The following is a 23,904-nucleotide window of genomic DNA, read 5'->3' on the forward strand; positions in this document are numbered from 1 at the left end:
ATATCTATGTTGCTGTCTGACACTGTCTGAACAGAGGACACTGAAGCAATTCAGGGGATGGGGAGATCAACACTTTCTCCCACCACTGCATTCCACAGAGACACAGTGGACATTACTGACCTAAGGCCACACATTCCTTTACAAACACATTGCACATCAGAGACAAGGGAAAGGGTCCAAAGAGTGATACTGCATCAGGGAACTGGGAACACACACAGAATGGAGAATGGAGAATGTGTGGAGAATGTGTGTGCTGTTAGTGTAAAATATTTTCTGCCAGGGACATAGTAAATGAGGCAATACTGTAATCCTTCCCTAACAAAATTGCAGTCTGGCTGGGATCTTGTGGCAGATAGGGGGCCTCATGAAAGATTATGGTGTCTCTGGCTGTCAGCGCGATGCCTGGCTGGCTCCGTTTTTAGCCTTCCGCACACAGTAGCAGCGGAACACGGGCGCTTCCTCGTCCGTGCCGCCCGGGTGGAGAAAATCTGCTGTAGTCATCAGGAAATCTGCGGTGTCTCGCGACGTTTTCTCCCGGGCTCCTGTCTGCGCGTGAGGGCACGCCTGTGGATTTGGTCGCCAAGAACAAGGTGCCCACCCCCCCCCCCCCCAAGGCTTGTGCTCTCGGTGCTTGAGCGCTGAGCAAACAGCCCCCTTCGCATTGCTAATGCCCTCACAGTTTGGGCCTGCTCATCTCTGCCATCACTGCAGGAGACCAGGGGAGCATGGGCAAGGGCAGGATTGAGAGAGGAGAAGTGGAAGGAGAGGAGAGGAGTGGGGAAAAGGAAAGAGAGCACAAGGGGGGGGGGGTGTAAGAGAAGAAAAGAGAAAAGCTGAGCAGAGAGGAGAAGAAAAGGGCAGAAAAGAGGGAGAGGGGATGTCGGGGATTAAAGAGCAGGAACAGGGAGGAGGGGAGAGGAGAAGGGAAGAAGAAGTAAAGGGATGAAATCCAGGCTAGAGAAAGCGGGTCACAGAAGAAAATGAAAAAGAAAGAGGAGAGAATGAGGAGAAAGAAGGGAGGAAATGAAAGAGCTGGGGAAAGAGAGGACAGGAATGCAGAGACTCCTCTTTGACAATTCTTAGCTTTTGTTCCAGACAATCACATTGCACTGCCAATATAGGGCAAACGCAAATATTACTCTCACCAAATTTAGTTTGAACCATATTTTAGATAGGTAAGCCAGCTCTTATGTCTTCAAAGTGATGTGAAAACGAAAAATTAAGCTCTGAGGTTTTTTAACATTTATTTGATCAAAATTTTCCTGTTAGAAAATATCTTCTTCAATATGAGAAAAATGTGGGGATGGCTTAATGGGTACATTTTGTACCATTCAAGCACATATGTGTTCTAAATATGACTACTATTTTCTTTTGTATTTAGTTAATATTTGTTTCTTGAAATTTTACCATATTTGAAAATTTGACAGTGAAGTAATCACCTCAGCGTGTTTGTGATTTTGGTCCTACATAAAGGTTTGTAATATGAATGCAAATGCATTCAATAATCAGTAATCACTCAGGAAAGAGGGGGGTCTGAGTTACTTATAATGGTGATACAGTTAACTTTCCTGTCCACACACAAGGCTGTCAGAGGCATACTCAGTGCCAAGGCATGTTGGCCTGTCACAGCAGTGCGGACAAATGTTCAAATGTTGTTTTTCCAGATATGCCTATTGTATGTAGGTATTTTTTGTGTCTCTGTGTCTTTGAGTTTTTCCTGTAGTTGTGGATAACTGATGTGTGTGTGTGTGTGTGTGTGTGTGTGTGTGTGTGTGTGTGTGTGTGTGTGTGTGTGTGTTGCACATGTTAACTTGTGGTAGGGCTTGAATAGTGTTATGCTCACACCGTTCGGGAGTGTTGTTAGCCTGGTCTGACACTTTTGCTCATTCAGCTTGAATGGATACACTTCTGTTCTTTTGTGCTCGAAGCTGCTGTGGATTGAAGACTGTCTGATAAATGAATGTAATGTACTATAATGTAAAGGGTGTCTGTCGTGTACTAATGGTTCTGTTCCTCCTCTCTGGGGTTGCAGTGCCTATACGGAGCCCTACCGGGTGTGTGCTGTGTCTTCGGGGCCATTAGAAGAGGCCGGAGGTGAGGAGGACCAGGGACGCACTTCTGAGGAGGAAGACGGAGGAACAGAGCACAGCTACGACAGACAGGTGAGCACTGACGAACGGAGGAAAATGCTGAGTCAACAGCCAGTTGCCCGGTGTCCCATACTCACTCGTTTCTTCAAATACAAATATCCCACAGAGGAATGTCTGCTCAAACACTCTGGCTTACTGCAAAAATTCTGGTTTACCACAGATGTCTGACACATTGTATGGGTGCACTGCATTCAGAAGTGGTGTCCTCAGCTCCCTAGATCATGCAGACCATTATCAAGATCATCTTTGTGTCTATGGACAGGATGTCATGTTGAATATTAAGTGAAGTTTCCATATTAGCAGTTTGCCAGTTGTAGCATTAACTTAAAATATTGAATTAATTATATTTTATTTCACTCATATTGCCCAAAATGTGTGTTTTTAGCACCACCACAAATGTGACGTAAGTTAATACAAGATTTGTGTAACTTTGGCTGGCATACTCAGCAATCTTCATAAATTGTACAAGAAATAATGCTTGGGCCACAGATTCTAGTGCTGTCTGTGTGTCAGATATGTCCTGGCCCAAAGTGCCTTTCTGCCATGTGGGCATTGTTATCGGACTGCAAGGTTCACCCTTTGGTTACACAAACAGCCATTTTACAACAACACAGAGGGGGGACCCCGCCCAGTCCCTTCGTCTCAGGATACTATTCAGACCTGAATCATGTGACTCCCACTTCCTGTATTTTTTTTTTTCTGCGAAAACATTCAAGGACAGAAAATACTTCAGCCCATCCCAGGAAAGCCCTCAGAACAAGAATACATTTTGTTCCCTAAATGCAACGCCAGCAACAAACACATATAACAGTAATGGTAATAATAACGACAGTACTGAGAGAAGACACATAAGACATATTCCTATGAAAGAATATGAAAGGGTACTCCTATGAAAACTGGACCATACTGTATTATTGCAAAAAATATATAGTAATTCAATTCAATTATATCAATTTTTTTTACATTAAAAAATAATATTGTGGGCATATTTTACAGTTCATGTAATTTACCCTAAACCACCCTAATTTTGGTGTGCACACTTCTCAGTTATTTACAGTACTGCTTATCATGAAGTATATTAAAGAAGTAATTATATCATTCGTTGTAAAAACTTAAAGTATAAAATGTATTATTTTTTCAACATGGATACAGTTTCTTGTATTAATAAATGTATATGGCTGCTGTTCTCAATATCTGCAGTTTTGATAATTGATATTGTATGTGTTTTAATCATAATTTACTGTTTCCCCTTTACAGGTTGATGGTCGATCCAGAGCCTTCTACATTGCCAAGGAACTGGTGGATTCAGAGAAAGAGTAGGTAACCGTTTCGTTGACTTTGCTTTTTCAACCTCAGTGATACTGTAACATTGTTGCATTTTTGCAGCATCACTGTCTTACAATAAGGTTATGGGAACACAACTTGTTGGATATGCATGTGCTCTTGTTTATACTGCTTCACTGATTTCCAGCAGCGGTAGAAAATTATAATCTTGCATTGGCTGCATAGCCGTTAAGTCTCACTACCTACTTTCAAGGCAGGTCAGATGGCAAATTATTATTTAAATTGCAATTACTGCTTCACAGATTCCCTCTGAAGCAAGCCAGCCTTGTGTTTCTGTTCATTCAATTACATGGCATTTGGCAGTGTAATAATTGATAAATGATTTCACGGTGGTTTGAGGTCAATACATCCAATATTTTTGTTTTTATTTATTTATGTGTAATAATGTGTAAACATGTAATAATCACTATATTGATCACTTCATGAATAGATAACACCAACAGATGATTAGATGACTGTCTTTATCCCTCTCTTTGCAGGCATGTAAAGGGGTTGAAGCTACTCCAGGAGGTAGGCCTGAAGACACGCAAATGTCACAGACATGTTGTTTAACCTGTTGTCATTCTTGAGTGACCTGATGTAATTGCAGGTTCAGTGCATGTGTACAGAACATTATGTGTACAGAACGTCTATCATTATGTTGTTTGTTGAATAAGATGAAGTAGTGAGATCCCTTGCTTTAAAGACAACATCTGATGTGTGAAGTTCATACAAGTTATTTGCTTGTAATGTTCCATGGCTTTTAACCCTGCACAACTGATATCCCATCAGATAATCAATGCAAGTCATGAACACACAGGTCTCCAACAGCTTTAATAAAGAACCTTTGATATAGCTACAAGTGGAGGCCATTTCTAATAGCTTCAGATCTGAGTTTGTCTGTGTGAAAGCCAGATTTTGAAGACATCACAGGTCGTCACAGTAGTATATAATAGGAAATGATGGCTTGACTGTGAGCTGGAGATTTTCCAGAACAAGTCACATTCCTCCATACAGCTGAATCAGCTCAATCACTCTCATACCACAGAAATGATCTTTTCTGGGAACCAGGTATTGTCAAAAGTTAATTTTCATGGCTTTTCTCTCCTGGTTTCAGTGGCCCTATTGTAGCCATTTTCATACTGCTTTAGTGATAGTCTGCAACACTTGTGAGGTAACTACTGTGATTTTTATGGCCCTTGAAATTGATGATGATATTACATTAAAAGCCTTGGAGAGAAGAACAATATCACAAAGATGTGAAGGACACAGAGAGGGGAGATTTCACATGGAGGTTTAATACTGAGACAGGAGAGGTATCACAAATAGGTTTGAGGAGAGATGTCACAGAGGTAGAACACAGAGAGGAGAGATGTCACAGAGGTAGGACACTGAGAGAGGAGAGATGTCACAGAGGTAGGACACTGAGAGAGGAGAGATGTCAGAGAGGTAGAACACTGGGAGAAGAGAGATGTTACAGAGGTAGAACTCTGAGAGAGGAGAGATGTTATAGAGGGAGAACTCTGAGAGAGGAGAGGTGTCAGAGTAGTAGAGACATGGAACAGTCAGAGAAAAGAAATGTTACCACATTTTTTATGCACGGACCAGTTAGTCAGCTCGATGTGTTCAACATTGAAAGTTTTGTCTCTGCCGTTGTTGAAACTACAGTTGTTCTGCTTTCTATCTTGCTCTTGACGAGATACCAAAACAGAACACAGCATAAAAAGCAGACAGCGCTTGAACCTGCTGGAAACCTCCAACAGGGCAAACAGAAGGAACCGTGGGGCTGAATATCTCTTCATAATAGAACGTCTGTGACATTACAGAGAGGTGGAGCACTGAGACAGGAGAGATGGCAGTGATGTATTGCTGGAGTAAGCGGGAGATTTATCTCCTCTTAGACACCTATATTGAGAGCTTGATGTGCTGGTTAGATTGTTGTTACTGAAAGATTCATTTCAAGTGTCAAGTGTGATGATGGCAAAGATTAAAAAATAGTTTATCCTTTAATGTTTGGAGCATCCATTGCTGTTAATTTTTTTCAGTGTGGTGCAATTCTGTGCAAGGCTAGATTGTGTACAATCAGCATTGGCGTACATTGAGTGTAAATTATAACACATTTTATGGGAATCATTACAGTCTGTTAAACCTCAGTAAGAGCCTAAACAGGAACATACAGTTCTTATGTGCTGTACGTTGTATTAAGAAAAAAGGCTTTCCCTGCCATTGTGTTTGTTTATGTAAGTGCAGTTGCAAGTTTCAATTTCAGCTCTTATAGAATCACCCCACTGTGAATCTACCCCCTGAAGCAAGTCATAAAGAGGCAGTTCAGTTTCCCTGGCTGGGGAGCTTTTTTATGCTGTAGCAGTATACCCGTGAGCTGTTTCGTTATCCCTGTGTGGTTGCAGAGCTTGCTTTTTTCACATCACTTGTGAGTCAGGGGCCAGACGGCTGCTCAGCCAAGCCAGTGACATCCCTGAGAATTCTCTCTGGTCATTTCTACACCACCAGCACCTTTGAAGAAGCAAACACCAAACCTGATCATCTCACATCTGCTTCCTAAAGCAAAATACCAGGTGCTTCCTGTCAAAGGGGTGCCTTTTCCTACCATAAAAACAGGCAGCCCTGTCCCAAAATACTTTTGAAGAACCCATTAAATCAAACCTGCGTGAGTCTGACCTTTGGCCATAGTGGCCTGAGCTTTGAACCTTGACTGTGACCCTAGAATGAATCTACGAGTTACACTTCATCAGCCTTAGTGTCCACCTTAGTTTATTTATTAGTGACTTTTTTCAAGTACTGTATCTCTGAAAGATCATGGATCCTCATGAATAACTGTATTCTGAACAGAGGCTTAATGCCAAAGAAATGTATCCGTCACTTTGACTACTTTGTATGAATGCATGACTATATAAATATAGAGCAGATCAATGGTTTTATAAATGGCTTATAAGTGCATAGCTTAATAATTGTCTTACACGTTTGATTTCTGAATAATTCCTACTTGAGAATCTGTTACCTTTTTGAGCTGCTGTGTTAGAACAGCAATAACTGATTGATGGTCTGTCAACGTCCCGCATTTGAAAGATAGCCCATTAGTTGGCATTCCCACTCTGGCTGAAATGACAAATGACAAAATTTCTGACAATGTCACTCTCGGTAATTGTCCTGCCACAATACTGTCATCAGTGACATCACTTCCTCGGCCATACCTCCAACTCTTTCTTTTCTTGTCTGGTAAAGCCATAAATTAACAGCCCTCACTCAAGCAGGACTCATGTTTAACAGTGTTGTTCCAGCAGCAGGTATTTCTTCCCCATGACATTAGGGGCTTGATGTGCTCAATCCGAGAGTAACATTCTACCCTGACAAGGCTACAAAACCTGTCGGATTCAGGATGTACAATAACACCCCCCAAACGGATTGGTTTCTTATTGACATTTACATGTGTAAGATGTGATGAATTTCCCTCTACAGCGCAGTCCAATAGCCAAAACAGTTTCTGGCAGCACAATGCGGCAGGGATTTCTAGTTATCTTTCCAATGCAAGGATTTATCTGTGAATATATCTGTGAGGGCTGGCACAGGGATTTATATGACATGGCATTCAAATACATAGATGAGAGCCCTTCACAAGAAAATTGCAGAGTGCACAGAAAAAGGATTGTAAAAGTCTAAATATAGGAAACAATAAAAAAGGGATAGTCACAGAAAAAGAAAACTCTTTCCACTTCCAAATAGGAAGACACCCCAGTGTGCATCAGACCCAGTAGGTTCAGGGTCCAGATCCTCTCTTTCCCAGCATTGACTGATTACCATGGGCATGAAGAGGCTGCTGATGTAGACCATTTCCCTGAAATCCCAGATGGACTTTTCAAGGTCTCAAAATGATCAATAGTGAGAGGGTGATTGATGGTTCATAAACTGCCACCTAACATGAAGCCATATGAGCAATTACAAGAGTAGATTTACATCAGTTTGAATATTTCACCCTGATAATCCAGAGGTAATTTGTTCAGCAGCAACGGAATGAGTATTTGGGTATGTTAAAATCACCTGAGTACAGGCCTAAAGGACCAGCATGTGTCAAAATACTGTATCGTGTATTACACATTAGAGTGACGTGAGAAAGGAATCTCACTTTGCTTCATCATTTGAGTGGTGAAAGCTGGACATGTATGACTCAGATGTCCATTATAATAATAAAAAATGATTTTTCTGTACCCTGGTATAGCTGCGGGGTGGGCAGGTCATAGCAGCAGCGTGGAGTCGTGGTCAGGGGAGCAGTGTGAAATAGTGGTGGAGCAGTAGTGTGGAGTACTAATGAGGGCAGCAGTGTGGAGTAGATGTCAGAGCAATGGTGTCTGTAATGGCTTGGGTATTGTACTCATTATTCCAGAGGTTTGGAATCCTACATTAGGTGTTATGGTTGTGTACTAGTCACCCCAAGGTGTATTTCACCCCCACAGTACGAGTCAGGGGAAATAATATTTTTTTATTGCACATGCTATTGACTGGACCTATTAGACTGCGGTATGAGAGCATGTGTGTATGGTACTCCTGTGTCTTTATATTCCATTTAATCCGCTGCCTTTAATCCCCTTCACATCTGCATTGTGCTCATGACTATTTGCAGTCATAGTTTATATAAGGTCAGTTTAAACTTTTTCATTTCATGTTATATCACAATACACTACATTTCAAACCACCAATGAGACGTCTGACTTGAATCTCACTGTATTTATAACTAGGTCAGTCCTCTTCAGGGGATTACTTAATGTGCTGTAGTTTTCAATTTATTATATAAAGGAGGGTCATTCCATCTGTTTCAGGTTATTTATGATATAGAGAAGAGTCACACCATCTGTGCCAAAAGGTCCCCAGATTGTAATGGATGCGCAGTTACAATTTAATGTCTGCTAGTCTGTTAACTTAATGTTTTAATTTAGCTGCATTACTGCACCAGCAAGCAAATATTATTGCTGCAGTGTGACAGAAAAGTTATAGCAATGGAATACAGTTGCTGAAATATATGAGAAATGTTGATAGAATGTTAAGTAGTATCTGGGATTCAAGTTTATGTTGAACCCTTTAGGTCAATACCCACCAAAACCAGTATGTGCAAAGGTTACAAAACAACTGTTCAGAACAACAAGTGTTCTGAGGATTCCACTGAATTCCGGTTCTGAGGTCTGGAAATATAAGAGATGTGAGACATATTCCAACAGCTTCACAGTGAGACATTATTATAGTATGCTTCCTCAGCATATACTGTATGTGACAGAGTATGTTTTTGGCAAAGTCAATGACAAGTGAATGTCTTGAACTCAAGTGAATGTTTTAAACTTGGAGATGAAGATCATATACTGCTTTAAGATCTCACATTATTTTAAGTATGTCCTTCTACATGAAGGGGAACAACCTTACAATCCATGACACGAGCCATAAGCATTCAGAAATGATGTAATCCCATCTCTAAAATGTAATGCTGACTGCCATAGGCTGCTGTAGAGCGATATCGTAAATATATCAGTACAACTTAGTCATTGCTGTCCAATATACTAACCAAAAGGAGCTGTGTGCCATTCAGAATATTTGGACATTCAGAAGAATATGGGATAGCAACATTCATTAAACTGTACCGATTTATTTATGACATCCACTCTACAACAGCCTATGACAGTTCATAAAGGCTTGAACATGAAATACTGGGCAATAAAGCGATGAGTGACTAAAATGTTCCAAGCATTCCAGGTTGGACCACTCCTTCCCCCGTGAGCATCTAAGAAAGCCCACCGCATGAGAGATTCTGAGGAAAACACACAGCCTATTGTTCTATTGTTTGGTGTGGAAAAAAAGTAAAGACCATCCACCCATTCCTGAGTGGGAAGTCAAAAGGAGCTTTTCAGCCTTTGTTTCTGAAAACAAATGTTGACTGATGGTCAGAGATCTGAGGCCTCTTCACCCTCAGATATTGATAAAGCAACTAAGAATTGATCAGGCTCACCTGGCTGTGCAGCTACTGACCTCATCTTATGGAGGATGTCAAGTTTACAGAATGTCAATGCTGTTATCTAATCTAAATCAATTGAATATTTGAAACTGTAAATATTTTGATTAGCGGAGAAAACAGTAATCATAATGATAACCTACATATAAATGGCAGATTACAATCATTTATGAGTGAAAATTAAGTGGCAGCTGTATGATTGTTCTGTCTTAACTGAAACTGATGAAATTCTCAATGCATAAATTTAAACTAGTCTCATGTAGACAGCATCATTGAGGAGGCAGCAGGAATCTGTTTTTAGTGCAAGACCCCAAATGTATGAGTGTGATCATGGTGACTCTATACTGTACCTTCTTCACCCAAAGGGAGACTGGGGTCCAGGACCCCATGCTTCCCACAGGGGGACGGCTGAGCACAGGCTGTGTGAGGTACAACTGGTTTCCCACACACAGAAAGTGAGGGGGGCCCAAAGAATGGAAGGCATAGAGGGAGCCTGTGGGGGGGCAAATTGTTGTGTTACTAATAATGAACCATATCACTGACTTCTTTAGTGCCACACTGTGTGTACATATTGAGGTCTTTGTCTGTAGTACAGGCCCTGAGGTGCCCTTTTTTCTGTTAGGACTTCAGGCAGGCAGTGGAGGCAGCAGTCGGGGAGGATGGGGAGCCTGTGCTTAAGGAAGAGCGACTCAAGGAGATCCTGAACGAGCTGCCGGAGGTCTACCAGCTCCACTGCCACATCCTCACAGAGCTGGAGAGATGCATGCGACAGTGGTGAGAGCACAAAACTCACATCACATAATGTAGGCAGCATGCATATGCACATACAGACACTTCATGCTCACAGCCACACACTGCAACACACACACACAACCATGCATGCACGCATGCAAGCACACACACATACACACACTCACAAAATATGCAGATTCACACACTTTTTCTCAGTATAGAGATATCAGCCATTAAGGCTTTGTTACTTTCAATAGGTCATATTTCAACCACATATTGGATGTGCTATGTATATACCTGCATTTCTATTAGGTCATTTTGTCTTTACACAAAGAAGCTCATATTAGAGTTTGTTCAATCAGCGAAAAGTATTCAGTAGACATAGAGCTGTTCCCTAATGTTTATTCAAAGAACGTTACAAAGAAACCACAGCATGAACCTGTGTGCATTGGAAAATGTCAGTAACGCAGAGACATTATTGATCATGCACCATGTACAGGATGTCATTATCTCTGAAACCTGGGCCATGAGATTCTCATTAGGTCTGATCAATACATTCACTGTCTGTACGATCCCCTCAGGGATGAAAGTCAGAGGATCGCTGATGTCATCTTGTCACGACGGGCAGAGCTCTCCATCTTCACCCCCTACATGGCCCAGTATGACCGGAGCGCCGCCCTGCTGGAGGAGAGCTGCCAGCACAGCCCTGCCTTTGCTGCCATTGTCAGGCAGTTCGAGGTAGGCATCGCCTCACCAAGTACCAGAGGTCATTTTGAAATAAAAAACTAAGAACACTTTCTCAGACATAGTATCAGTGTGTTCTTCAGAAGCAGTTTCTGTAAAGGTGTATACATTATTTCTACACTCTGAATTAGTGCTTTAGTTGACCACTACAGTTTGTGCTAAGCTCTCCTGAATCACTGGCTGATGTGCACCAGCTTTGGCAATCAACCAAACCACAGCCCAGAGACTTTGGCAGTGGAAAAGCTGTATCTTGGACTGTTGATCCACATGTGAATTCTGCATCTGTTAGCTGAAATCCATATGTGTGAAATGCATTGTGTGAGCAGTGTATTGTGCACTGTATAGAACGCAGTGCATTGAGATCATAATATTTTGCACAGTGCATTGTGGGTAGTGTATATTAGATGCACTGTGTGCATTTGTGTACTATGGGAAGTGTGTTATGGACATTGTATGTTTTGTGGATAGTCTAATATGGACAATGATTTGCAGATAGAGTATTGTAGACAGTGCATTGTGGGAAGAGTATTATGGACAATGCATTGTGGGTTGTATACTGTCCTTAGTCAGTTGTAGCAAGTCTATTACAGACAGTGCATGATAAGCAGTGTATTGCAGACTATGCATTGTGTGTGGTGTATTGTCGACACATTGTTTTTGGTAGTGTACTGTGGACATTGAATTATGGGTATAGCTGGGTATCCAGCTGTCCCAAATCAGAATTGATTTGCTCAGGAATTAGAGTTTATAATAGCTCTCCAGGTGGTTTCATTTCAAGAAATCAGTTTTAGAATGTGCATTTTTCTCTCATAGTTAAATTTTTTTCACTATTATACTATATATACAATTACTGTCTTGACTGATTGATTTCAAATCTGGACAGAGCGATTGAATCTTACAAGCTTTCATGATTACTGTTGACAGAAGTTATTATTGTGGCCTTATATTTAAAACGTTGCTGTTTCCATGTCCAAAAAAAAAACAATCTCATATACACAGGTCAGTGAATCCATTGTGTTTATTTCATTGTGACTGGTCAGCCCTGTGACACACACACTGCTCCACATGGACAATAGTTGTGGTTGGCTTGAATTTGATGTTGGAAAATGCTTTCAAGAACCAGCCTTGGTGGTAGCTATACTTGGTCTTGGAAAACTGTGGTATCTATTGATTTTTAATTCTTCCAAACTGTAGGTTCTCCACTTAGAGTCTATGGGTAAGTTTTGGCCCATCATGTACATTGCATTACTGTGAGCTGAAATATATGGTCTAAAAAAGTGACACAAAACTGTAAAAAGAGACTAATACATTCATACGGTGATTGCAAACACAGGGTGGATAAAGCATGTTTGAAAAAATGTAATCGCCCTTTGTTTAGGGGAAGGGTAAGCAGTGTACCGGAAGCAACCAGCACTTCTTGTTCCCAGTGATTTATGTAACATGGTGCAGCAATTCAAGTGACATGAAAAATACCAGAAATTGGCCTTGAATGCAAAAGCAATTTAGGCCAAAAGGTCAACGGCAAATCATGGGGTCTCTGAACAAAGCACTTGTGTAATGCAGGCTTGCTGAGAGCGAGAAACCAAGTCTGAGTAATGTATCCAACAGAGCTGTGAGGCTGTGATGAATTAAAACTGAAGTTGTGATTATCACTTCTTAGGCATGATGCATTGTATTTGTATTGTAATATACTGAAATAACATTCTGAAGAGCATAAATTACAGTGCGAAATCTGAGCTTTAAAATCCAAACCTCCTTCCATTATATGGTGGTTGCAAAACATGTCTACACCAAATCTGAAAGGTAGCTCAATATTACAGTATTTATCTCTAACTGGCTGTCCACCCAAGTAAACTTACATACAAATTTTGCTAGCTAATTTCAGCTTTTGTACATATTAGAGGCTTTTCCTGCTGGAGTGGCGAGGTTGCTGATAGTTTTACCTTTTGACAGAAAACCTAAAAGTTGTGTCTTTTGTCCCAAAACACAAAAGTATTTAGGAGGACCTGTGGAATGTGGGGTGTAAATTATTTATGCATTTCTCTCGTTCTCTCATTCTCTCTCTTTCTCTCTCTCTTCTATATATAAAAATCTTTCTAATTTTATATATATATAGCTATATACATATATATCAAATTATATATAGCAATTTTTTATATATTATCCCTTTATTGCATTGAAAATCTGAAACTGATATACTACATCTCTCAGCACTCTTATTTTGCCGTTTTCAGAGATTCTTGATCTTTTATCCATCATAAAACAGAAGCAGTTCAACTCATTTCAAATTGAGTGCCTCCTCTCTTTGTAATCTCTCCCCCCCCCCCTGTTCTTTCTGTTATCAGAGGCACATGCAGCATGGACAAAGAGTGAGAGTGTGGAAGTATTATTGGAGTGTAATTCTGCTGTGGGGGTGGCTATGACAGTGATGAAGTGTCTGTTTGGGATAATCACGTTGCCGGAGGAACCTGATAGTATCAAAGGCGCTTCAGGCACCGCTGTATTTGCAGTGCCTTTTGTTTATGAGCTCACTGCTGGAATCTGTTAATGGCTAACACTACTGTTAACGGTGCTGTCACCAACATTGGGCACGTGCTTGTTTATTTGTGTGTTTGTTTATTTGTTTGTGTGTTCTTTTGTGAGCGTTTAAGTGTTTATGTGTGCACAAGCGTGTGTGTGTGTGTGTGTGTGTGTGTGTGTGTGTGTGTGTGTGTGTGTGTGTGTGTACGTGTGTGTGTGCGTGTGTGTGTGTATGTGTGTATGTGCGTGTGTGTGTGTGTGTATGTGTGCACATATGTCTGTGCATATGTATGTGTCTATATGTGTGTGTACCACACGTGTGTGTGTATGTGTGTGTATATATGTTTATATGTCTTATCTGTGTATATGTGTGTATCTTTGCATGCATGGTGTGCCGAGGAGATGGATCTCAGGGTAACTGCAAGTGTAGCAGTGGCCAAAAGCTAATTAGAGACAGGTCGCCTTTTCAGCTCCCCAATAAAATCAGCATATTGCACAGCCTGTGGTTTGGCTCAGCATGTCATTGATTTGTGAGGCTGCGTTAACTGTTTTTTGCGCGCTGGCATGCAGTGGCGCTTCTGCAGAAGTCACTAAGTGCTGATCAGTGCACCTTTGAATATTCAACCCCAGCCTGTTATGCAAGTGACTTTTTGTGGAAATGTCATTTGGATTGCAATTTACATGCTTCTCTCTCAGGAGCTGTTCCGTCAATAAAGAATAGTGTAACGATATTGTTATTTTGTGGCGTGGGTCATGCTGTCAATACACTTGGTAGCCGGACACTTAACACAGGAAGCCAAAACTCACTGAAACAGGTTAGAGGAAACAACTAAAAGAGACACACTGTATTAATGTATGGTTGTTTTTACAAACTCATATCAACATACAGTGCTTGTATAGCACCCTGCTTTAACTGGGTCCAGGGAAGTTGTTTTAGCCTAAGCAGGTGGAGACCCTCTATGCCATTTTCAGGCACTGTTACATAATAACATTTCCATAAAGTTTACCGTCACAATAAAATTCTATTTGTGTATCCTCCCCAGCGTCTTGTGTTTAGGAGCCACCAGAAGGACGGAACTCTCTTTTTTAATGAAGCCCCCCTTTTATCATTGGAGACACCATCTATAAATCATCTTCATTATCTTTGAAGTAAACAGAAAGTTCCTTCCACAGAAGTCTGGACTGCAAATGAGCAGTGAGTAAAATGAGCTCTCCTGCCAGGAACGGTGTGCGCTCTGTAATTACGCCCTCTGATTATGCAGGACTAATCGATTGGATTAGGAAACTGGCAGTGCTGACGGGCAGTGGCCCTGAGTGCTAATTCGATAATCCCACCATCCTGAACTACACCGCTCTGGGCTCTACCACATGAATAAAGACGTGTCAGAGCCAATTAAGTCTTGATTGATTTTTTTTCCCCCCTTTTCTGTGCATCCTGCTCTCCGGTTTATTACGCACAATGTAAGTCAATCCATTGAAAGTTTTTTATACTTTTACCTGTTGGGCAGCTGGCCAGAATCCTGCAGAAGGTCACATTAAAATTCCTCTCTCTGACATTGTTCTGCAGCACAAGTGGGACTCAGATGAATAGAGCAAGATATCACAACGAATGGGGGGGGTGATGCCTCACAGAGTTGGAAATTTATGGTTCGAAGCAGAGGTCTTTCTGACAGTGTGAACGTCCTTCAGAAAGTCTTAAACTCTTCACTTGCAGCAGTGAACTGAATGGGAGACAGGTAATTGGAATCATCTGTAGCGTGGAGACTGGCCATGGTGATTTGCTTGTCTTTGGTGTTAGCACTGGCATATGGAAAGTGTATTTGTATTCAACCCAGAGAGTTTAGTTTTAGCAAACCAAAATGGTTTGGTTTCTCCATTTTCATGTTTTGCATTGTTTGGTTTAAGTGGCATAGATTCTGCTGATGAGAGTTGTGACCTGTTCAGAGCATCCCTCCTGCTCTGATTGTGATGTGGAAAGAAACGTGTACCCTGAGCCTTAAAGCTGTTTTTGAATTCCCTGAAAGATAATAGAAAAATAAATTGGAACATATCTGATATTGTTCTGTAGACCTCTTTGTACCCACGTATTAAAACCTGGATCCTGCAGGGCAGCAGGATGGTTGTTGTAAGTAGTTATCATTAGAGGAGAGAGGAGAATTTTTGTCGCTTCCCAAGCCTGAAGCAACTAGCATGATATGTTTTCCGTGTGGCTCTTTATGGTCTTTAAATGAAAGGAATAAGGGAAACGTTATAATACATCCTTCTACTTGGGTGGGTATAAAGAGATGTAGAGTATGTCTCATCTGAGCGGCTCACAATTAATAGTGCGGGTCTGGGACCATCAAGATCTTAGATCCATTGAATCCTGGGACTTAACTGCTCTAGAAAGACTCCTAAGCTAATTTAATATGATTTTTTAAAAACGACTCAGGGATTTTGATCGGTGCTGATTGAAGTCACTATATCATTTGTGGAATTGTATGATATTAATTCATCCTGTGTGTGAGACTGGTAAGACTAATTGCTAGAATTTTTTATTTAACAGTATGTAGTTATGTTTACACAAATTGCAGTTTGTTTCTAATATTTTATATTAGATATTACTTTTAATGCAGAAAGAATGTATGGCTCAGAGTCAAGACTAGCCGTTTTGGACAATGGTTGGCCTGCACTCCTTAGCCAATTTGTTTTATGGCCCTGGAAGACGCCGAAGCCATCTTTTACTTTTCACAGCATCTTTAATGAGGAATCAGGATTAGCCAAAGACGGCAGTGTGCCATCAGTATTGAGGACCATCCTGCAGGTGACTGTGCTGTGCACTCTGAGATGGTAACAGTGTTGCGGTGCCTGGTGTTCACGCCTGTCGCTCTGCCCCGTGCAGCAGCAGCAGAGTCCGGCCGGGAGGAGCGTCGCCCTGAAGCAGCAGCTGCTGCAGGTCATCGTGAGAGTGCTGCAGTACCGCATGCTGCTCACAGGTACGTACCCACTGGAGGGGGGGCGGGGGGGATGGTTGGGGGGTTTCCCTTAGGCAGGGCAGGTGTCTCTCATATGCTGTAAGGCATCACGTACATGTACTGATGTTTTTGTGCTTAACATTGTGCTTTTCAAGGAAAAGTTTCAATATGTACTATATCGTATTGTATTGTATTGTCTTGGATGCAGCAATTCATTTTCACTCCTGCTTTCTTCCAGATTACTTAAACAACCTCTCCCCGGACTCTGTGGAATATGAGGACACGCAAGGTACTGGCCTCTCTGGACATTATAATAACAGCGTGCTGCTGGATCTGGGTTTTTTTTTTTTCCCCCTCTCGTTTCTCGGGGTATTCATGAGACACAGCAGCTCCAGGGCCTCCTCTCTCCATCACAGCCAGTTAGCCACTTCCAGGCTCTGACCTCCTGACACTTTGAAGAAACACACTCGCTGCACAGGAAATAGCCCTTTGTCTGGGGAGCAGCGGTGCATTTATCAGCACAGATATGACACAGACAAGTTGGGGGGTAGTCCAGCGCACACAGCCAGCGCTCTTCATTGATATTCCTCTTAGAGCTGAATATTCCTCCTGCCTCTGCTCCCTCTGAGTGTCTGATCTCTCTCCCCCTCTGCGTCCTCGTGTCCCTCTGGTCTCAAAATTCAGTTCAGCTGGCTTCAGTTGGATTACCAAAGGAATACAAACATAGAGAAACATAAGAAAGGATGCATACACAAGATAAAGAGGAGAAAGAAAGGACTCAGAATATGAACAGAGCAGTGCTGAATGATCCCGTATAATGCAGAGGGCTCATTGATTGTGTGTCCTCTGTCCATGTATGTCATCTGTCTCTGTGCTTGTTTTGTTACACTCTCTCTCTCTCTCTCTCTGTGCTGTTTTGGGTTCTCTGTCTCATTTCCTCCTTCTTTTCCAGCCGCTCTGGCGATGGTCTCAGAAGTGGCTGACCAGGCCAATGACAGCCTAAGAGACGGGGTGAGTTGCCTGTGTATGAATACCCATAAACCACCGTGGACTGAAGGAGTGGTTATACTTCTGTGTGGGTGTCCTTAGTCCACTCCAGTCCATAATCACAGCTAATGTTTTGTCACTATGACCTTCTTCTATTTTTGTGACATCAGTAGTATATTTAAATCAGGAGATGGCTCTGTTCTGACCAACACGGCTTTGTTTGTTGTCTCTCTTTTGAACGACATAGTTCTGCTCTGATCAATATGACTCTGTTTGGATAAATACTGATCTGCTCAGACCAATGCAGTTCTGCTCCAATCAATGTGGGCTTTGTAGGCTATGTTGGGTGTATTTGCTCATTTTCACCCTTGGGAAGATCCAGATATTGCCATGTTGTGATCAATATGGTTCAGTTCTGCTCAATATGGTTCTTTTGTGATCAATACAATGTAGTTCTAAACGTCATAGTCAGTATGTCTCTATTCTAATCAATGTGGTTCACTCTGGCTTGTATTATGTCTTGGGGCCATGCGTACCCCATCACAATTAGGATATCTGCATGCTGTAGATTTAATCGTTTTGCCCCATGCTGTTTATTCATCACAGTGCATTTCAAAAACATGCAGTCTCAAGCTGTGAGTGACTTTTTCAGAGATCACACTGACGGTATAGTTGACAGTGTGTGTGAGATGCCTGACTGCCCTGAATGGACACCCTCCATATTTATAAGTGTAGCAGCAGGGAAAATAAATCCTCCAAAGAGCTGATATACCTGATAACAAAGGGTTCAGTGAGAAGGAAGGGCGTCGTTTGCGCTTGTGAGGGCCCCCCTTGCCATCTCCCACCCCCACCAAGAAACAGAAGCCTGCTATTTTAACCCCTCCCGTTTAATTCCCAGAAGCTCTTCAGTTTCCACCAACTCCCTCTTTCACACAGTGTTTGACTACCCCACCCCCTCCCTCTCTCCCTCTCTCTCTCTCTCTCTCTCTCTCTTAGGAGAACTTGTTGCGCCTGGTACATATAGAGTACAGCGTCAGAGGCCAGAGAGACTTGCTTCAGCCAGGAAGGGTGAGTTCTGCTCAGCCTGATAAGGACATTGTTTTTGTGCAAGCCTCAGGCTGTAAACACTGCAAAGCCTTTGGCGACTTATGTAATTAATAAGAGTCCAGCATGGCCGTCTTCCTTCACTGGACATTCCCTCCATTTTTTTAAAGGAGACTGCCTGGAAGTGACACAACCTAAAGGGATTTGTCGGAATCACCCTCTGGTTCTGTGATTAGGCGTTACTGATTGGTGTTTGGGGTCATGACCACAGTGGCAGATTGGTGGATCTGCTGAATGGAAAATGGAGTCAGCTCTCCTTCTTTTTAGCCACCTGAACGTCAGAGCTTCAGTGACCCAGAGTGTTACATTAGAGCCCATCGGTTGTTTAAGGTTTTAAAAGAGAAGGGAACCATGACCTGTGACAACCCTGTGCTTTTTGAGGCTAATTACAGAATGCAACCGCTGTGATGTGGGGCTGTGATTCAGAGTGCGCACAATAAACGTGTGCTGACAGGTGCATGATGGGAGAGCAGTCTTACGGAGACCCCCCACCCGAGGGTCTGTCATTTAAAGTTCATGACTGAACCAAGAGGGAACAGCAGTGGGGGGGGGGGGGCTCGATGGGAGCAAGCACGCACAAGGACACAAAGCCCTGTATGTCCTCACAGAAAGATACACACTGGGGACACATTTAGGTTTTGGGTTTTTAAATGTTTTTCTTGTCCTTCAAAATATTGCCTCACAAAGGGGTCAAGAAAAAATGCCAGTCAATCAAACAGTTTTTACTTCAAGCTGAGCATCCACTCCTCTGCTGTCACTTACTGTGAATGAATCTGTGTGGCAAATATGCAGAGGTAGTGCTCTTCATGAACAAGCTATCTACAGAACATACTACTACTGAAGGTGCTCAACTTGTTATATGCCTGTCTTATATATGTATCTGTCTTCCCTTGTCTGTTAGGCAGTTTATCCTCCCAGCCATCTTTATATTAGTTTCAAAACTTTATATTAGTTTGATATATGGGTCCTTTACAAGAGTAGCTGGACATTTGAAACCCCTTGCTTTCTGCTTTGCAGTCCTCACACTCACTGTGTCTCCGTCTCTCGTGTGTGGGTTTGTGTTGTATGTGTTTCAGGTGTTTGTGAAGGAGGGCACCCTGATGAAAGTTTCCCGAAAGAGCAGACAGCCACGCCACTTGTTCCTGGTGAGTGTCACTTCCTGTTTTGGACTGGTGGGGCTGTTTCAACACATTCCTCATTGTTAGTGCTTTTGTTTGAGCAGTTATGCCAAAGTCAACTCCATTCACTGGTTTAAATCATTTCTGTGCCTTCTGTGTTCGCCGGGTTTTACGTTACTCAGAAATCGTGCTTGTTCATTGTGCACCGTCTCCGGTTCAGTCTAGCTCCTCTGCTTTTACAAGTGCATCTGCATAGCAGCGTTTGAGGCACTCTACCATGGTAAATGATGATGTAGTAATATCACAGTCAGTGTAATGAGACTACATTGGTGTGCTCGCCCCCATGGTGTGACCGTAATGATGGAGGTACACGCGTGTTCGACGCCTGAAGTGCAGCGGGCATAAAAAATGCTTGATTGCAGCAGCGGGATGTTAATCGTGCTGTTGCCACAAGTGCCGTGTCACACTAAATGAAAGCTACAGCGCTAACATGTGTATACCCCACAGCCTAAAAGCCCAATCCTAATGCGGTAGAAGATATGGGGGTTTACCCCAACGCTTTGCAACTAGCAACTTGCTGATAGCTTTAGGCCCCTCATTGGAGGGTCCATAGACATTTGTACGCATAGCTAAAATACAGAAAGATACCACAACACAACTGTCATCCGAAAAGGCTGTCCAAATAAAACAGCGATATCTTGCACACCGCAGCTTTGGCAGTTAGCTGCCACTGTGCTCACAAAACACATTTCAGATCTGGCCTCCATTGGTGGTTTGGGCCTTTCTTTATGTTCACTGGCTTGAGCCATCATGCAAAAAGACCAAAAAAAAAAAAAATTAAATGAGGCAAGCGTGCTGGACTGAGATTTGTCTTTGCACAGAAAGAGCCTAACCCCATGTTTCAAACCAGCATCCCTCTGGTCCAGTGGGGCCCGCCGCCCTAACTGCTGCATGCCGCCGCCCAAGAAGGGCAGGGCGCAGAAAACGGGGCGAGACGCTCCGCATCGCAGTCTGTGAAGGGAAGCAAGGACACCGGGCCTCCTGCGGCCTGCACTGCTATTGAAAGCTAGGTTTCCGGACAGGATGTTTGGTGTGGGTTACTGAATGCAGTCTTCCTGTCCAGGGACCACACTGACAGGTCTGGGAAGGCCTTAGAACCACAGGACAGTGGCAAACCGAATCGCAAACCCAGAGTGGAGATCTCTTTTCGTGGAAGGGCTAGACATTTTGGTTCCTTTCTGTCCCTTAAATACCGCATGGCAAGCAGACTTACAAATTACACAGAGGATAAATAGAGACAGATCAATGCCTGAGGTCAGTACAAAAGCAGGGCTCGGTGATGTACTGTAATGAAATCAACATCAACAATTAATATCCCAAGGACTTTTATTTAGTCCATTCATTTTGGACAACTCTAAAATGACAGTACTAATTTGAGTAACAGATGCTATGAATCAAATATTAAACCAGATGGATGACCATTCAATAAAAAAAATCAATTTTGAAATGATTATCAGGAAGACAACGTACATAATGAGTTACAATGTTCCCTGTGGTAAAGGGGAAAGGTGTTTGGGAGATGAGGTCTGATTTGTATTCCACAGACATCTCTCTCAGTGGCATTAATATATTAGGCATTAATATCCTTGTTTAGATTCATTCCCATATCAATATCCAAATAGCTCTCCGAGCCACAAGGCAGATGCTGTTTTGTTCTCTGTTTGCGTGTGAGGAGAAGAATCGGTGCGCTGGAAGCTGAGCAAGGAGGAAGTGAGTCTTTGGAATGAGCGCCTGGCTGAACAGAATACGTGTAAGATCCGATCATTAAGCAGCAATAACCCAGGGGTGTGTCGCCGTGCCTCGCCGGTGTTTTCGGGAGGTCAGAGCCCCCCCCCACACAGGCATGCGGCCCCCTTTTGAAAACACTCCCCCCTGGCAATCCTCCGTCTTTGCCGGCCCGCCCGACCGTGCGTCACGGCGCAGAAAAATAAACCCACAGCAGAGCGATCAAGGAAGTCCCACTTAAGTCAGCGGTGATCTCTGCCCTGGATACGAAGGAGGGAGAAGCCCCTTTTGCTTGGGCTCCCTGTACCGTTCGTCTCCCGCCGCTATAAATGAGCTGTGATGGATACGCCATCAGAGAAGATATGAGTGATGCGAGAGACTGGGACTGCAGCGCTGTCTGAGGAGTGGCGTGAGGAGTTTGTCAGGGGGGACCGCAGGTGGATTAATGCGTCCAAGGGAGAGTGTAATTTATGAAGCAATAAGTACACTGGGTAAAGTCGCCAGACAAGCCATTTGTTACCTCCTGACGTTGAAAGTCAGATCTGTGACCGTTCAAAAGGCCGCTCTGACAGCCCACCCCTTTTCGGGGTAGGGGGAGTGGTGGAGCGAGTGACAGAGGGGAGAAGGGGGGAAGAGAGAGGACCAGCGATAGAGATGGAGTAGAGTAGAGAGAGAGGGGGCCAGTAATGGAGGTGTGGGGGGAGTACAGGAGAGAGTGTGCTATGTGACACGGAGGAGAAAGAGGAAGGGACACTAGCAGAGAGAGAGAGGAGGAGAGCAGAGATGGGTGCAGTGTGAAAGAGGGAAGAAGGAGGAGAGCGATCCCACACTGGACCGTGGGAGATTGTGCTTTTCTGTCCCCTGGGGCTGCTGTTGTTGCTGCTGTTGTTTCACTAGCCCCACCAAGGCTTCCTCAAAACTGTCACATTCAGCAGGAGAATTCCTGGATGCCGCCTTCAGAGTGACGGATGTTTGCTGTGTTCAGAACATTCATGTCAAATGATGTCACTTCTTCTGTTTGTCTCTAAACTTAGTTTACAAAACAAGACCGGGCTGGTTGTTATTGAGCTCGCAATGCTCAGGAAAAAGAAATAAGAAATACAGAGAACCCTTTTAAAGGTGTATTATGACTTGACAAAGTGGCTCAAATTGCTTTAAGCAATTTATTGAACAGAAATGCCTTTCTTTTTATAAATGATATTTTCATAGATTTGAACCCCCATCAAAATTTTAATAGGTATGTTTCCATCAGGTTTCAAACAGAGCAAGGCTTCTGAAAGTACATTAACCTTTAGTTGCTTAGCACAAGGTCTTATCCAGAGTAACGTACATGGGTTACAATTCTTACAGTTTATGAATTTATACAGTGGTATATTTGTGGCGATGATTCTGCGTTAAGCACCTTTCACCAGGGTACAACAACAGTGGTCCTGTGGGGAACTGAACCAGCAACCTTTGGTTATGAGGAGTACAAACAGTTGTCAAACCCATGTGTAAAAGGAACATTCATAAACTTCTGTATAAAATTTCTTTTCATTTCAAAATAGCAGATATGTGTGTAAAATGTTTAGATACAAATGCAGTTCTTTTTTATCATAAACTACAGTACTGTTTTTAGGGATAGTATTTGGGTTGATAATACAGTGTTGTAGGTAAAAAATAATAATAAAAAAAATAAGGTTACAACCAATTTCAGAAATGTAGTATAAACAAAACTCTGTGCAACGCAGAGTCTTTCAAGAGCTGTACGTAGTGATCTACGGCTTTCAATCTGTCAGTGTTACAGTGCCACCTTGTGGTAGAAAGGCAAATTTACTACAACCGCAAAAGTGATCTCCGTTGATTTTGTTTCCTCTGACAGATGAACGATATGATGCTGTACACCTACCCCCAGCAGGACGGGAAATACAGACTGAAAAACACTCTCTCACTCGCTGGAATGAAGGTCAGATTCCACGCCTTTCCGTCCCTCTTCATGTTCTTACATCTCCATGGTATTTCTTCTCCCACCCTGTCCCATAAGCCCCCTCACTCTCCACCCTCTGTCTCAAATCGACAGCAAACTGTGACTAATTTGAGGCTTGGATTGTTTAGGTCCCTTTGAGCCTGAGTGTACTATATGTTGCTGTCACATCTAGCACCACACACAGGCAGAAGGCGAATTGAGAGCTATTAAGGCAGACAAAGAGGGCAACATGGGGTATGATGTGGTAATAGTTGTCTCTGTGGCACTGGAGATTTCAGTTTGATTCTAAGATGGTCTCCTCTAATTTGAACGTACTCTTTGAACGTAATGTCGATGGAAGAATATAAACAGATTATGTGTGCCAGTTACAGGGTAAGATATGGCAGATGTGATACTATGGTGATCAAGTATGTTTCTTTCCTTAATGTGCTGTTCTTTTTTAAACAGCAACACACCTAGTTCCACATACAGGCAAAGGTGATGTCACCGGTATTTAGTTTTGCAAAGACTG

The 23,904-nt window shown here is 42.7% G+C and overlaps 1 protein-coding gene across 3 annotated transcripts in view; it reads left to right on the forward strand.

The window, feature by feature from the left end:
• Nucleotides 1–23,904, forward strand: part of LOC118780502 (FYVE, RhoGEF and PH domain-containing protein 5-like) — a 44,351-nt gene that overhangs the window by 16,179 nt on the left and 4,268 nt on the right. For 2 of the 3 annotated variants that reach the window (XM_036533031.1, XM_036533033.1), the window contains exons 3-13: nt 2,033–2,162; nt 3,408–3,466; nt 3,974–4,004; nt 10,106–10,257; nt 10,797–10,953; nt 16,361–16,454; nt 16,672–16,722; nt 17,386–17,444; nt 18,417–18,488; nt 19,601–19,669; nt 23,289–23,372. In XM_036533031.1, coding sequence (XP_036388924.1) covers nt 2,033–2,162; nt 3,408–3,466; nt 3,974–4,004; nt 10,106–10,257; nt 10,797–10,953; nt 16,361–16,454; nt 16,672–16,722; nt 17,386–17,444; nt 18,417–18,488; nt 19,601–19,669; nt 23,289–23,372 — 958 coding nt within the window. The remainder of the gene's footprint in view (nt 1–2,032; nt 2,163–3,407; nt 3,467–3,973; nt 4,005–10,105; nt 10,258–10,796; nt 10,954–16,360; nt 16,455–16,671; nt 16,723–17,385; nt 17,445–18,416; nt 18,489–19,600; nt 19,670–23,288; nt 23,373–23,904) is intronic. The other variant, XM_036533032.1, reaches the window with a different exon arrangement.

Source organism: Megalops cyprinoides, chromosome 7 (genome assembly GCF_013368585.1).
Source record: "Megalops cyprinoides isolate fMegCyp1 chromosome 7, fMegCyp1.pri, whole genome shotgun sequence".
Taxonomy (NCBI): domain Eukaryota; kingdom Metazoa; phylum Chordata; class Actinopteri; order Elopiformes; family Megalopidae; genus Megalops; species Megalops cyprinoides.